General features: G+C 47.8%; 1 protein-coding gene across 1 annotated transcript in view; it reads right to left on the bottom strand.

Annotated features, from left to right (window-relative positions):
- LOC106592481 (sister chromatid cohesion protein PDS5 homolog A) overlaps positions 1–16293 on the bottom strand; it is an 85212-nt gene that overhangs the window by 16483 nt on the left and 52436 nt on the right. Inside the window, exons 17-23 of the mRNA XM_082973928.1 lie at positions 10913–11071; positions 8451–8519; positions 6470–6606; positions 5922–6045; positions 3177–3381; positions 954–1068; positions 449–581 (exon numbers count right to left, since the gene is read on the bottom strand). Coding sequence (XP_082830054.1) covers positions 449–581; positions 954–1068; positions 3177–3381; positions 5922–6045; positions 6470–6606; positions 8451–8519; positions 10913–11071 — 942 coding nt within the window. The remainder of the gene's footprint in view (positions 1–448; positions 582–953; positions 1069–3176; positions 3382–5921; positions 6046–6469; positions 6607–8450; positions 8520–10912; positions 11072–16293) is intronic.

Genomic DNA, 16293 nt, shown 5'->3' with positions numbered 1-16293 from the left:
GTACCTCATTAGGACAGTGTGTGTGTGTGTGTGTGTGTACCTCGTTAGGACAGTGTGTGTGTGTGTGTGTGTACCTCGTTAGGACAGTGTGTGTGTGTACCTCGTTAGGACAGTGTGTGTGTGTGTGTGTGTGTGTGTACCTCGTTAGGACAGTGTGTGTGTGTACCTCGTTAGGACAGTGTGTGTGTACCTCGTTAGGACAGTGTGTGTGTGTACCTCGTTAGGACAGTGTGTGTGTACCTCGTTAGGACAGTGTGTGTGTGTACCTCGTTAGGACAGTGTGTGTGTGTACCTCGTTAGGACAGTGTGTGTGTGTACCTCGTTAGGACAGTGTGTGTGTGTACCTCGTTAGGACAGTGTGTGTGTGTACCTCGTTAGGACAGTGTGTGTGTGTACCTCGTTAGGACAGTGTGTGTGTGTACCTCGTTAGGACAGTGTGTGTGTGTACCTCGTTGGCCTTAGGGTCGTCTGGACACTGCGCGTCCTTGGTCTGTTTGATGTTCTCTACCATTTTCCTCAGGAAGGCGTGACTGTTGTTCTCATTCTGCACCATCAACACCTCCAGCATGAACCACAGACACCTACACACACACACACACACACACACACACACACACACACACACACACACACACACACACACACACACACACACACACACACACACACACACACACACACACACACAGAGACACACACACACACAGAGAGACACACACACACAGAGACACACACACACAGAGACACACACACACACACACACAGAGACACACACACACACACACACACACACTCAGAAATACTCAAACTGTGTGTTCGTATGTATGTGCCCGACACGGACGAGGAGGCCGCGGACCGCCCGACTTAGAGAGGTGAGGTGTGTGTGTGTGTGTGTGTGTGTGTGTGTGTGTGTGTGTGTGTGTGTGTGTGTGTGTGTGTGTGTGTGTACTCACTCCTTCAGGTCTCGGAGCTGTTCATAGTCCTGTGGCTTGGTGAAGTCTGGGTCATGAGCCAATAGATGGATCATATAAGGAACCACATATTCTGGGAGGAGAGACACCATCTTATCTACACAGGGAGAGGAGGAGAGAGGAGAGGAGAGGAGAGGAGGGGGGAGGGGAGGAGATGGAGGGGAGGAGAAGAGAGGGGGGAGGAGAGGGGGGGGAGGGGAGAGAGGAGAGGAGAGGGGGGAGGAGAGGGGGGAGGAGAGGAGAGGAGGTGGGAGGGGGGAGGAGGGGGGAGGAGAGGAGAGAGGGGGAGAAGGGAGGACAGAGGGGAGGAGGAGAGGAGGTGAGGAGAGGGGAGGAGCGTTTAAAAACATTGAAAGGATGAAAGGATGCACTAGAGAAATTTCTTGCAGGTGTGTTGATATTGTTAATAACAGTGTGGTCGATATTGTTAATAACAGTGTGGTCGATATTGTTAATAACAGTGTGGTCGATATTGTTAATAACAGTGTGGTCGATATTGTTAATAACAGTGTGGTCGATATTGTTAATAACAGTGTGGTCGATATTGTTAATAACAGTGTGGTCGATATTGTTAATAACAGTGTGGTCGATATTGTTAATAACAGTGTGGTCGATATTGTTGATAACAGTGTGGTCGATATTGTTGATAACAGTGTGGTCGATATTGTTGATAACAGTGTGGTCGATATTGTTGATAACAGTGTGGTCGATATTGTTGATAACAGTGTGGTCGATATTGTTAATAACAGTGTGGTCGATATTGTTAATAACAGTGTGGTCGATATTGTTAATAACAGTGTGGTCGATATTGTTAATAACAGTGTGGTCGATATTGTTAATAACAGTGTGGTCGATATTGTTAATAACAGTGTGGTCGATATTGTTAATAACAGTGTGGTCGATATTGTTAATAACAGTGTGGTCGATATTGTTAATAACAGTGTGGTCGATATTGTTAATAACAGTGTGGTCGATATTGTTAATAACAGTGTGGTCGATATTGTTAATAACAGTGTGGTCGATATTGTTAATAACAGTGTGGTCGATATTGTTAATAACAGTGTGGTCGATATTGTTAATAACAGTGTGGTCGATATTGTTAATAACAGTGTGGTCGATATTGTTAATAACAGTGTGGTCGATATTGTTAATAACAGTGTGGTCGATATTGTTAATAACAGTGTGGTCGATATTGTTAATAACAGTGTGGTCGATATTGTTAATAACAGTGTGGTCGATATTGTTAATAACAGAGTGGTCGATATTGTTAATAACAGTGTGGTCGATATTGTTAATAACAGTGTGGTCGATATTGTTAATAACAGTGTGGTCGATATTGTTAATAACAGTGTGGTCGATATTGTTAATAACAGTGTGGTCGATATTGTTAATAACAGTGTGGTTGATATTGTTAATAACAGTGTGGTCGATATTGTTAATAACAGTGTGGTCGATATTGTTAATAACAGTGTGGTTGATATTGTTAATAACAGTGTGGTTGATATTGTTAATAACAGTGTGGTTGATATTGTTAATAACAGTGTGGTCGATATTGTTAATAACAGTGTGGTTGAGTCGTATAAACAATGGGTGGTCACGTAACGGTCCGGTTCACTAACCGTGGGCCAGGGGGCTGTTGTTATAAACACGGTCCGGTTCACTAACCGTGGGCCAGGGGGTTGTTGTGTTACGGTCCGGTTCACTCACCGTGGGCCAGGGGGTTGTTGTGTTACGGTCCGGTTCACTCACCGTGGGCCAGAGGGTTGTTGTGTTACGGTCCGGTTCACTCACCGTGGGCCAGGGGGTTGTTGTGTCACGGTCCGGTGCACTCACCGTGTTACGGTCCGGTTCACTCACCGTGGGCCAGAGGGTTGTTGTGTTACGGTCCGGTTCACTCACCGTGGGCCAGGGGGTTGTTGTGTTACGGTCCGGTGCACTCACCGTGTTACGGTCCGGTTCACTCACCGTGGGCCAGAGGGTTGTTGTGTTACGGTCCGGTTCACTCACCGTGTTACGGTCCGGTTCACTCACCGTGGGCCAGAGGGTTGTTGTGTTACGGTCCGGTTCACTCACCGTGGGCCAGGGGGTTGTTGTGTTACGGTCCGGTGCACTCACCGTGTTACGGTCCGGTTCACTCACCGTGGGCCAGGGGGTTGTTGTGTTACGGTCCGGTGCACTCACCGTGTTACGGTCCGGTTCACTCACCGTGGGCCAGGGGGTTGTTGCTGATGTATTCCCGTCTAATGCTGATGTTCTTGAGCAGACACTGCCTGGCGTGGGCCCTCCTCTCCTTGACCGGGTCTTTGGCGCACAGCGAGAAGACGGCCAGGTACTCCAACGGGAGGAGCAGCTTCACCAGAGCCAGGTGTAACTTCTGGGCAAAGATCTGACGCACCTGGTAACACTCATCCTACAGGAGACCACAGAACACTTCAACAACGACACGGACACAACAGATCAACAACAACAACACAACAGATCAACAACAACAACAACAGAACAGATCAACAACAACAACAACAGAACAGATCAACAACAACAACAACAGAACAGATCAACAACAACAGAACAGATCAACAACAACAACAACAGAACAGATCAACAACAACAACAACAGAACAGATCAACAACAACAGAACAGATCAACAACAACAACAACAGAACAGATCAACAACAACAACAGAACACACAGAAACGTTTCCTAAAGTCCCACCCTGACAGACAGTCTTACAGAAACGTTTCCTAAAGTCCCACCCCGACAGAAACGTTTCCTAAAGTCCCACCCCGACAGAAACGTTTCCTAAAGTCCCACCCCGACAGAAACGTTTCCTAAAGTCCCACCCCGACAGAAACGTTTCCTAAAGTCCCACCCCGACAGAAACGTTTCCTAAAGTCCCACCCCGACAGAAACGTTTCCTAAAGTCCCACCCCGACAGAAACGTTTCCTAAAGTCCCACCCCGACAGAAACGTTTCCTAAAGTCCCACCCCGACAGAAACGTTTCCTAAAGTCACACCCAGACAGAAACGTTCCCTAAAGTCCCACCCAGACAGAAACGTTTCCTAAAGTCCCACCCCGACAGAAACGTTTCCTAAAGTCCCACCCCGACAGAAACGTTTCCTAAAGTCCCACCCAGACAGAAACGTTTCCTAAAGTCCCACCCCGACAGAAACGTTTCCTAAAGTCCCACCCCGACAGAAACGTTTCCTAAAGTCCCACCCCGACAGAAACGTTTCCTAAAGTCTCACCCAGACAGAAACGTTTCCTAAAGTTCAACCCTGACAGAAACGTTTCCTGAAGTCCCACCCTGACAGTAACGTTTCCTAAAGTCCCACCCTGACAGAAACGTTTCCTAAAGTCCCACCCCCAGACAGAAACGTTTCCTAAAGTCCCACCCCGACAGAAACGTTTCCTAAAGTCCCACCCCGACAGACAGTCTTACAGAAACGTTTCCTAAAGTCCCACCCAGACAGAAACGTTTCCTGAAGTCCCACCCAGACAGAAACGTTTCCTAAAGTCCCACCCAGACAGAAACGTTTCCTAAAGTCCCACCCAGACAGAAACGTTTCCTAAAGTCCCACCCAGACAGAAACGTTTCCTAAAGTCCCACCCAGACAGAAACGTTTCCTAAAGTCCCACCCAGACAGAAACGTTTCCTAAAGTCCCACCCAGACAGAAACGTTTCCTAAAGTCCCACCCAGACAGAAACGTTTCCTAAAGTCCCACCCCGACAGAAACGTTTCCTAAAGTCCCACCCAGACAGAAACGTTTCCTAAAGTCCCACCCAGACAGAAACGTTTCCTAAAGTCCCACCCAGACAGAAACGTTTCCTAAAGTCCCACCCAGACAGAAACGTTTCCTAAAGTCCCACCCAGACAGAAACGTTTCCTAAAGTCCCACCCCGACAGAAACGTTTCCTAAAGTCCCACCCAGACAGAAACGTTTCCTAAAGTCCCACCCAGACAGAAACGTTTCCTAAAGTCCCACCCCGACAGAAACGTTTCCTAAAGTCCCACCCAGACAGAAACGTTTCCTAAAGTCCCACCCCGACAGAAACGTTTCCTAAAGTCCCACCCTGACAGAAACGTTTCCTAAAGTCCCACCCCCAGACAGAAACGTTTCCTAAAGTCCCACCCCGACAGAAACGTTTCCTAAAGTCCCACCCCGACAGAAACGTTTCCTAAAGTCCCACCCCGACAGAAACGTTTCCTAAAGTCCCACCCCGACAGACAGTCTTACAGAAACGTTTCCTAAAGTCCCACCCAGACAGAAACGTTTCCTGAAGTCCCACCCAGACAGAAACGTTTCCTAAAGTCCCACCCAGACAGAAACGTTTCCTAAAGTCCCACCCAGACAGAAACGTTTCCTAAAGTCCCACCCAGACAGAAACGTTTCCTAAAGTCCCACCCAGACAGAAACGTTTCCTAAAGTCCCACCCAGACAGAAACGTTTCCTAAAGTCCCACCCAGACAGAAACGTTTCCTAAAGTCCCACCCCCAGACAGAAACGTTTCCTAAAGTCCCACCCAGACAGAAACGTTTCCTAAAGTCCCACCCCCAGACAGAAACGTTTCCTAAAGTCCCACCCAGACAGAAACGTTTCCTAAAGTCCCACCCCGACAGAAACGTTTCCTAAAGTCCCACCCAGACAGAAACGTTTCCTAAAGTCCCACCCTGACAGAAACGTTTCCTAAAGTCCCACCCCGACAGAAACGTTTCCTAAAGTCCCACCCAGACAGAAACGTTTCCTAAAGTCCCACCCCGACAGAAACGTTTCCTAAAGTCCCACCCAGACAGAAACGTTTCCTAAAGTCCCACCCAGACAGACACGTTTCCTAAAGTCCCACCCTGACAGAAACGTTTCCTAAAGTCCCACCCCGACAGAAACGTTTCCTAAAGTCCCACCCAGACAGAAACGTTTCCTAAAGTCCCACCCCGACAGACAGTCTTACGTTGATAACCAGCCCACAGAGCTGGAACTGCTCTGGCGTGATGATGTCATGGTAAACCGGTTCCTGGGCCAGCTTCATGATGGCTCCTCCTGCTGCCAGACGCAGACGAGACATGTCCGACTTACTGCGGGAGGAGGAGGAGGAGGAAGATGTGAGTAATGAGCATGAATTAGTATTTTGTAACCTATCCCCCCCCCCCAAAAAAAACAGTTAGCCTGACCGCTAACCAACGACCTCTAATCCCTAACCTTCAACACCTGACCTTCTTCTGTTCTGTGAGGTTCTCCCTCTGAGACCAGCATGGCTGACCTCTGACCTCTGACCTCTACGTACCTGATCTTCTTCTGTTCCGTGAGGTCTCCCTCTCTGAGACCAGCATGGCTGACCTCTGACCTCTACGTACCTGACCTTCTTCTGTTCCGTGAGGTCTCCCTCTGAGACCAGCATGGCTGACCTCTGACCTCTACGTACCTGATCTTCTTCTGTTCCGTGAGGTCTCCCTCTCTGAGACCAGCATGGCTGACCTCTGACCTCTGACCTCTACGTACCTGATCTTCTTCTGTTCCGTGAGGTCTCCCTCTGAGACCAGCATGGCTGACAGCAGTCTGAGGGTGGAGTTGGCAGATTTAGACTGGTTGTTCTTCATGCCGAGGAGCCAGCGCACCAACAGCTTAATGGCCTGCACCTGGGGAGGAGAGACAGAGAGATCACACAGTATACTACCAACAGCATTCTACTCCTGGATAGATGGGGGAGGGGGGCGAGGGACAGAAAGAGGAGGAGGGCGAGGGACGGAAAGAGGAGGGCGAGGTATTGAAAGAGGAGGAGGGCGAGGGACGGAAAGAGGAGGGCGAGGTATTGAAAGAGGAGGAGGGCGAGGGACGGAAAGAGGAGGAGGGCGAGGGACGGAAAGAGGAGGAGGGCGAGGGACAGAAAGAGGAGGAGGGCGAGGGACAGAAAGAGGAGGAGGGCGAGGGACAGAAAGAGGAGGAGGGCGAGGGACAGAAAGAGGGCGATGGGACAGAAAGAGGAGGGCGGCGAGGGACAGAAAGAGGAGGGCGGCGAGGGACAGAAAGAGGAGGGCGGCGAGGGACAGAAAGAGGAGGAGGGCGAGGGACAGAAAGAGGAGGAGGGCGAGAGACAGAAAGAGGAGGAGGGCGAGGGACAGAAAGAGGAGGAGGGCGAGGGACAGAAAGAGGAGGAGGGCGAGGGACAGAAGGAGGAGGAGGGCGAGGGACAGAAAGAGGAGGAGGGCGAGGGACAGAAAGAGGAGGAGGGCGAGGGACAGAAAGAGGAGGAGGGCGAGGGACAGAAAGAGGAGGGCGGCGAGGGACAGAAAGAGGAGGGCGGCGAGGGACAGAAAGAGGAGGGCGGCGAGGGACAGAAAGAGGAGGAGGGCGAGGGACAGAAAGAGGAGGAGGGCGAGGGACAGAAAGAGGAGGAGGGCGAGGGACAGAAAGAGGAGGAGGGCGAGGGACAGAAAGAGGAGGAGGGCGAGGGACAGAAAGAGGAGGAAGGCGAGGGACAGAAAGAGGAGGAGGGCGAGGGACAGAAAGAGGAGGAGGGCGATGGGACAGAAAGAGGAGGAGGGCGGGGACAGAAAGAGGAGGAGGGCGAGGGACAGAAAGAGGAGGAGGGCGAGGGACAGAAAGAGGAGGAGGGCGAGGGACAGAAAGAGGAGGAGGGCGAGGGACAGAAAGAGGAGGAGGGCGAGGGACAGAAAGAGGAGGAGGGCGATGGGACAGAAAGAGGAGGAGGGCGGGGACAGAAAGAGGAGGAGGGCGAGGGACAGAAAGAGGAGGAGGGCGAGGGACAGAAAGATGAGGAGGGCGAGGGACAGAAAGAGGAGGAGGGCGGGGGAGAGAAAGAGGAGGAGGGCGAGGGACAGAAAGAGGAGGAGGGCGATGGGACAGAAAGAGGAGGAGGGCGAGGGACAGAAAGAGGAGGAGGGCGAGGGACAGAAAGAGGAGGAGGGCGAGGGACAGAAAGAGGAGGAGGGCGAGGGACAGAAAGAGGAGGAGGGCGATGGGACAGAAAGAGGAGGAGGGCGGGGACAGAAAGAGGAGGAGGGCGAGGGACAGAAAGAGGAGGAGGGCGAGGGACAGAAAGAGGAGGAGGGCGAGGGACAGAAAGAGGAGGAGGGCGATGGGACAGAAAGAGGAGGAGGGCGGGGACAGAAAGAGGAGGAGGGCGAGGGACAGAAAGAGGAGGAGGGCGAGGGACAGAAAGAGGAGGAGGGCGATGGGACAGAAAGAGGAGGAGGGCGATGGGACAGAAAGAGGAGGAGGGCGAGGGACAGAAAGAGGAGGAGGGCGAGGGACAGAAAGAGGAGGAGGGCGAGGGACAGAAAGAGGAGGAGGGCGAGGGACAGAAAGATGAGGAGGGCGAGGGACAGAAAGAGGAGGAGGGCGAGGGACAGAAAGATGAGGAGGGCGAGGTACAGAAAGAGGAGGAGGGCGAGGTATTGAAAGAGGAGGAGGGCGAGGGACAGAAAGAGGAGGAGGAGAGATAGGTATATAGTGCAGTTACCTTAGCCAGCACCTCAGGAGAGACTTCCTCATCGGATGTCCACAGCTTCCCATTCTTATTCCCTACAGACTGGAGACACATTCTTTACAATACTGTGGAGACACATTCTTTACAATACTGTGGAGACACATTCTTTACAATACTGTGGAGACACATTCTTTACAATACTGTGGAGACACATTCTTTACAATACTGTGGAGACACATTCTTTACAATACTGTGGAGAGACATTCTTTACAATACTGTGGAGACACATTCTTTACAATACTGTGGAGACACATTCTTTACAATACTGTGGAGACACATTCTTTACAATACTGTGGAGACACATTCTTTACAATACTGTGGAGACACATTCTTTACAATACTGTGGAGACACATTCTTTACAATACTGTGGAGACACATTCTTTACAATACTGTGAAGACACATTCTTTACAATACTGTGGAGACACATTCTTTACAATACTGTGGAGACACATTCTTTACAATACTGTGGAGACACATTCTTTACAATACTGTGGAGAGACACATTCTTTACAATACTGTGGAGAGACACATTCTTTACAATACTGTGGAGACACATTCTTTACAATACTGTGGAGACACATTCTTTACAATACTGTGGAGACACATTCTTTACAATACTGTGGAGACACATTCTTTACAATACTGTGGAGACACATTCTTTACAATACTGTGGAGACACATTCTTTACAATACTGTGGAGACACATTCTTTACAATACTGTGGAGACACATTCTTTACAATACTGTGGAGACACATTCTTTACAATACTGTGAAGACACATTCTTTACAATACTGTGGAGACACATTCTTTACAATACTGTGGAGACACATTCTTTACAATACTGTGGAGACACATTCTTTACAATACTGTGGAGAGACACATTCTTTACAATACTGTGAAGACACATATTCTTTACAATACTGTGGAGACACATTCTTTACAATACTGTGGAGACACATTCTTTACAATACTGTGGAGACACATTCTTTACAATACTGTGGAGACACATTCTTTACAATACTGTGGAGAGACACATATTCTTTACAATACTGTGGAGAGACACATATTCTTTACAATACTGTGAAGACACATATTCTTTACAATACTGTGGAGACACATTCTTTACAATACTGTGGAGAGACACATTCTTTACAATACTGTGGAGACACATTCTTTACAATACTGTGGAGAGACACATTCTTTACAATACTGTGGAGAGACACATTCTTTACAATACTGTGAAGACACATATTCTTTACAATACTGTGGAGACACATTCTTTACAATACTGTGGAGACACATTCTTTACAATACTGTGGAGACACATTCTTTACAATACTGTGGAGACACATTCTTTACAATACTGTGGAGACACATTCTTTACAATACTGTGGAGACACATTCTTTACAATACTGTGAAGACACATTCTTTACAATACTGTGGAGACACATTCTTTACAATACTGTGGAGACACATTCTTTACAATACTGTGGAGAGACACATTCTTTACAATACTGTGGAGACACATTCTTTACAATACTGTGGAGACACATTCTTTACAATACTGTGGAGACACATTCTTTACAATACTGTGGAGAGACACATTCTTTACAATACTGTGGAGAGACACATTCTTTACAATACTGTGGAGAGACACATTCTTTACAATACTGTGGAGAGACACATTCTTTACAATACTGTGGAGACACACATTCTTTACAATACTGTGGAGAGACACATTCTTTACAATACTGTGGAGACACATTCTTTACAATACTGTGGAGACACATTCTTTACAATACTGTGGAGACACATTCTTTACAATACTGTGGAGACACATTCTTTACAATACTGTGGAGACACATTCTTTACAATACTGTGGAGAGACACATTCTTTACAATACTGTGGAGAGACACATTCTTTACAATACTGTGGAGAGACACATTCTTTACAATACTGTGGAGACACATTCTTTACAATACTGTGAAGAGACACATTCTTTACAATACTGTGGAGAGACACATTCTTTACAATACTGTGGAGAGACACATTCTTTACAATACTGTGGAGACACATTCTTTACAATACTGTGGAGAGACACATTCTTTACAATACTGTGGAGAGACACATTCTTTACAATACTGTGGAGACACACATTCTTTACAATACTGTGGAGACACATTCTTTACAATACTGTGAAGACACATTCTTTACAATACTGTGGAGACACACATTCTTTACAATACTGTGGAGACACATTCTTTACAATACTGTGGAGAGACACATTCTTTACAATACTGTGTGTTTTTAGCGTGTGTAGATACATGGATTTATGTGTGTGTTCATGATCAGTGTGTGTGTGTGTGTGTGTGTGTGTGTGTGTGTGTGTGTGTGTGTGTGTGTGTGTGTGTCGTCGCTCCCAAAACTCACCCTGTCATTCATGAGCAGGTCCTTGACGATGAAGTTTGCAACGATGGCCTTCATGGGGGAGGCAAACTGATCTGGAGCCAGTAAGGAGATATGACCCAGACTGACCAGGGGGGTGATCAGCTGTTCTGGGACGTCGGCGTTCAGACTACGAGAGAGAGGCTGGGGGGAGAGGAGAGAGAGGCTGAGAGAGAGGCTGAGAGAGAGGCTGGGGGGAGAGGAGAGAGAGAGAGAGAGGCTGGGGGGAGAGGAGAGAGAGAGAGGCTGAGAGAGAGGCTGGGGGGAGAGGAGAGAGAGAGAGAGAGGCTGGGGGGAGAGGAGATAGAGAGAGAGAGAGGCTGGGGGAGAGGAGAGAGAGAGAGAGAGAGGCTGGGGGAGAGGAGAGAGAGAGAGAGAGAGAGACAGAGAGAGGCATTCCTACAAATACTGTCTATTAACCTGGTCTATTAACCTGGTCTGTTAACCTGGTCTGTTATTAACCTGGTCTATTATTAACCTGGTCTATTATTAACCTGGTCTATTGTTAACCTGGTCTGTTAACCTGGTCTGTTAACCTGGTCTGTTAACCTGGTCTGTTAACCTGGTCTGTTAACCTGGTCTATTAACCTGGTCTGTTAACCTGGTCTGTTAACCTGGTCTGTTAACCTGGTCTTAACCTGGTCTGTTAACCTGGTCTGTTAACCTGGTCTGTTAACCTGGTCTGTTAACCTGGTCTGTTAACCTGGTCTATTAACCTGGTCTGTTAACCTGGTCTATTAACCTGGTCTGTTAACCTGGTCTGTTAACCTGGTCTGTTAACCTGGTCTGTTAACCTGGTCTGTTAACCTGGTCTGTTAACCTGGTCTGTTAACCTGCCCTGTTAACCTGGTCTGTTAACCTGGTCTGTTAACCTGGTCTTAACCTGTTAACCTGGTCTGTTAACCTGGTCTGTTAACCTGGTCTGTTAACCTGGTCTTAACCTGGTCTTAACCTGGTCTTAACCTGGTCCCTGAGTCAGAACGTTTGGATTAACAAATCACATCATTACTTATATAGTCTCACTCTGTGTTAAACAATAAGGGTTGAGATGATGTTTTAATGACTTCCTCTGTCCCCTATATTATACACCCTCTGTAGGGTCCCTCAGTCTAGTAGTGAACGACTAACCCCTTCCTCTGTCCCCTATATTATACACCATCTGTAGGGTCCCTCAGTCTAGTAGTGAACGACTAACCCCTTCCTCTGTCCCCTATATTATACACCCTCTGTAGGGTCCCTCAGTCTAGTAGTGAACGACTAACCCCTTCCTCTGTCCCCTATATTATACACCATCTGTAAGGTCCCTCAGTCTAGTAGTGAACGACTAACCCCTTCCTCTGTCCCCTATATTATACACCATCTGTAGGGTCCCTCAGTCTAGTAGTGAACGACTAACCCCTTCCTCTGTCCCCTATATTATACACCATCTGTAGGGTCCCTCAGTCTAGTAGTGAACGACTAACCCCTTCCTCTGTCCCCTATATTATACACCATCTGTAAGGTCCCTCAGTCTACTAGTGAACGACTAACCCCTTCCTCTGTCCCCTATATTATACACCATCTGGAAGGACCCTCAGTCTAGTAGTGAACGACTAACCCCTTCCTCTGTCCCCTATATTATACACCCTCTGTAGGGTCCCTCAGTCTAGTAGTGAACGACTAACCCCTTCCTCTGTCCCCTATATTATACACCCTCTGTAGGGTCCCTCAGTCTAGTAGTGAACGACTAACCCCTTCCTCTGTCCCCTATATTATACACCATCTGTAGGGTCCCTCAGTCTAGTAGTGAACGACTAACCCCTTCCTCTGTCCCCTATATTATACACCATCTGGAAGGACCCTCAGTCTAGTAGTGAACGACTAACCCCTTCCTCTGTCCCCTATATTATACACCATCTGGAAGGACCCTCAGTCTAGTAGTGAACGACTAACCCCTTCCTCTGTCCCCTATATTATACACCATCTGGAAGGACCCTCAGTCTAGTAGTGAACGACTAACCCCTTCCTCTGTCCCCTATATTATACACCATCTGTAGGGTCCCTCAGTCTAGTAGTGAACGACTAACCCCTTCCTCTGTCCCCTATATTATACACCATCTGGAAGGACCCTCAGTCTAGTAGTGAACGACTAACCCCTTCCTCTGTCCCCTATATTATACACCATCTGGAAGGACCCTCAGTCTAGTAGTGAACGACTAACCCTTCCTCTGTCCCCTATATTATACACCATCTGTAGGGTCCCTCAGTCTAGTAGTGAACGACTAACCCCTTCCTCTGTCCCCTATATTATACACCATCTGTAAGGTCCCTCAGTCTAGTAGTGAACGACTAACCCCTTCCTCTGTCCCCTATATCATACACCATCTGTAGGGTCCCTCAGTCTAGTAGTGAACGACTAACCCCTTCCTCTGTCCCCTATATTATACACCATCTGTAGGGTCCCTCAGTCTAGTAGTGAACGACTAACCCCTTCCTCTGTCCCCTATATTATACACCATCTGTAGGGACCCTCAGTCTAGTAGTGAACGACTAACCCCTTCCTCTGTCCCCTATATTATACACCATCTGGAAGGACCCTCAGTCTAGTAGTGAACGACTAACCCCTTCCTCTGTCCCCTATATTATACACCATCTGTAGGGTCCCTCAGTCTAGTAGTGAACGACTAACCCCTTCCTCTGTCCCCTATATTATACACCATCTGTAGGGTCCCTCAGTCTAGTAGTGAACGACTAACCCCTTCCTCTGTCCCCTATATTATACACCATCTGGAAGGACCCTCAGTCTAGTAGTGAACGACTAAGCCCTTCCTCTGTCCCCTATATTATACACCATCTGGAAGGACCCTCAGTCTAGTAGTGAACGACTAACCCCTTCCTCTGGAAGGTCCCTCAGTCTAGTAGTGAACGACTAACCCCTTCCTCTGTCCCCTATATTATACACCATCTGTAAGGTCCCTCAGTCTAGTAGTGAACGACTAACACCTTCCTCTGTCCCCTATATTATACACCATCTGTAGGGACCCTCATTCTAGTAGTGAACGACTAACCCCTTCCTCTGTCCCTATATTATACACCATCTGTAGGGTCCCTCAGTCTAGTAGTGAACGACTAACCCCTTCCTCTGTAAGGACCCTCAGTCTAGTAGTGAACGACTAACCCCTTCCTCTGTCCCCTATATTATACACCATCTGGAAGGACCCTCAGTCTAGTAGTGAACGACTAACCCCTTCCTCTGTCCCCTATATTAGACACCATCTGGAAGGTCCCTCAGTCTAGTAGTGAACGACTAACCCCTTCCTCTGTCCCCTATATTATACACCATCTGGAAGGACCCTCAGTCTAGTAGTGAACGACTAACCCCTTCCTCTGTCCCCTATATTATACACCATCTGTAGGGTCCCTCAGTCTAGTAGTGAACGACTAACCCCTTCCTCTGTCCCCTATATTATACACCATCTGGAAGGACCCTCAGTCTAGTAGTGAACGACTAACCCCTTCCTCTGTCCCCTATATTATACACCATCTGGAAGGACCCTCAGTCTAGTAGTGAACGACTAACCCTTCCTCTGTCCCCTATATTATACACCATCTGTAGGGTCCCTCAGTCTAGTAGTGAACGACTAACCCCTTCCTCTGTCCCCTATATTATACACCATCTGGAAGGACCCTCAGTCTAGTAGTGAACGACTAACCCCTTCCTCTGTCCCCTATATTATACACCATCTGTAGGGTCCCTCAGTCTAGTAGTGAACGACTAACCCCTTCCTCTGTCCCCTATATTATACACCATCTGGAAGGTCCCTCAGTCTAGTAGTGAACGACTAACCCCTTCCTCTGTCCCCTATATTATACACCATCTGTAGGGTCCCTCAGTCTAGTAGTGAACGACTAACCCCTTCCTCTGTCCCCTATATTATACACCATCTGTAGGGTCCCTCAGTCTAGTAGTGAACGACTAACCCCTTCCTCTGTCCCCTATATTATACACCATCTGGAAGGACCCTCAGTCTAGTAGTGAACGACTAACCCCTTCCTCTGTCCCCTATATTATACACCATCTGTAGGGACCCTCAGTCTAGTAGTGAACGACTAACCCCTTCCTCTGTCCCCTATATTATACACCATCTGTAGGGTCCCTCAGTCTAGTAGTGAACGACTAACCCCTTCCTCTGTAAGGACCCTCAGTCTAGTAGTGAACGACTAACCCCTTCCTCTGTCCCCTATATTATACACCATCTGGAAGGACCCTCAGTCTAGTAGTGAACGACTAACCCCTTCCTCTGTAAGGACCCTCAGTCTAGTAGTGAACGACTAACCCCTTCCTCTGTCCCCTATATTATACACCATCTGGAAGGACCCTCAGTCTAGTAGTGAACGACTAACCCCTTCCTCTGTCCCCTATATTATACACCATCTGTAGGGTCCCTCAGTCTAGCAGTGAACGACTAACCCCTTCCTCTGTCCCCTATATTATACACCATCTGTAGGGTCCCTCAGTCTAGTAGTGAACGACTAACCCCTTCCTCTGTCCCTTATATTATACACCATCTGTAGGGTCCCTCAGTCTAGTAGTGAACGACTAACCCCTTCCTCTGTCCCCTATATTATACACCATCTGTAGGGACCCTCAGTCTAGTAGTGAACGACTAACCCCTTCCTCTGTCCCTTATATTATACACCATCTGTAGGGACCCTCAGTCTAGTAGTGAACGACTAACCCCTTCCTCTGTCCCCTATATTATACACCATCTGGAAGGACCCTCAGTCTAGTAGTGAACGACTAACCCCTTCCTCCGTCAAATATATTATACACCATCTGTAGGGTCCCTCAGTCTAGTAGTGAACGACTAACCCCTTCCTCTGTCCCCTATATTACACACCATCTGGAAGGACCCTCAGTCTAGTAGTGAACGACTAACCCCTTCCTCTGTCCCCTATATTATACACCATCTGGAAGGACCCTCAGTCTAGTAGTGAACGACTAACCCCTTACTCTGTAAGGTCCCTCATTCTGAATGATGTGGATAATGTATTAAACCACCCAGTTAATAACGATGCTGTGGATAATGTATTAAACCACCCAGTTAATAATGATGCTGTGGATAATGTATTAAACCACCCAGTTAATAATGATGCTGTGGATAATGTATTAAACCGCCCAGTTAATAACGATGCTGTGGATAATGTATTAAAACCACCCAGTTAATAATGATGCTGTGGATGATGTATTAAACTACCCCAGTTAATAATGATGCTGTGGATAATGTATTAAACCACCCAGTTAATAATGATGCTGTGGATGATGTATTAAACCACCCAGTTAATAATGATGCTGTGGATAATGTATTAAAACCACCCCAGTTAAT

This window comes from Salmo salar, chromosome 04, assembly GCF_965601325.2.
Source record: "Salmo salar chromosome 04, fSalSal1, whole genome shotgun sequence".
Lineage (NCBI taxonomy): Eukaryota > Metazoa > Chordata > Actinopteri > Salmoniformes > Salmonidae > Salmo > Salmo salar.
This window is presented reverse-complemented; position numbering and strand designations above follow the sequence as displayed.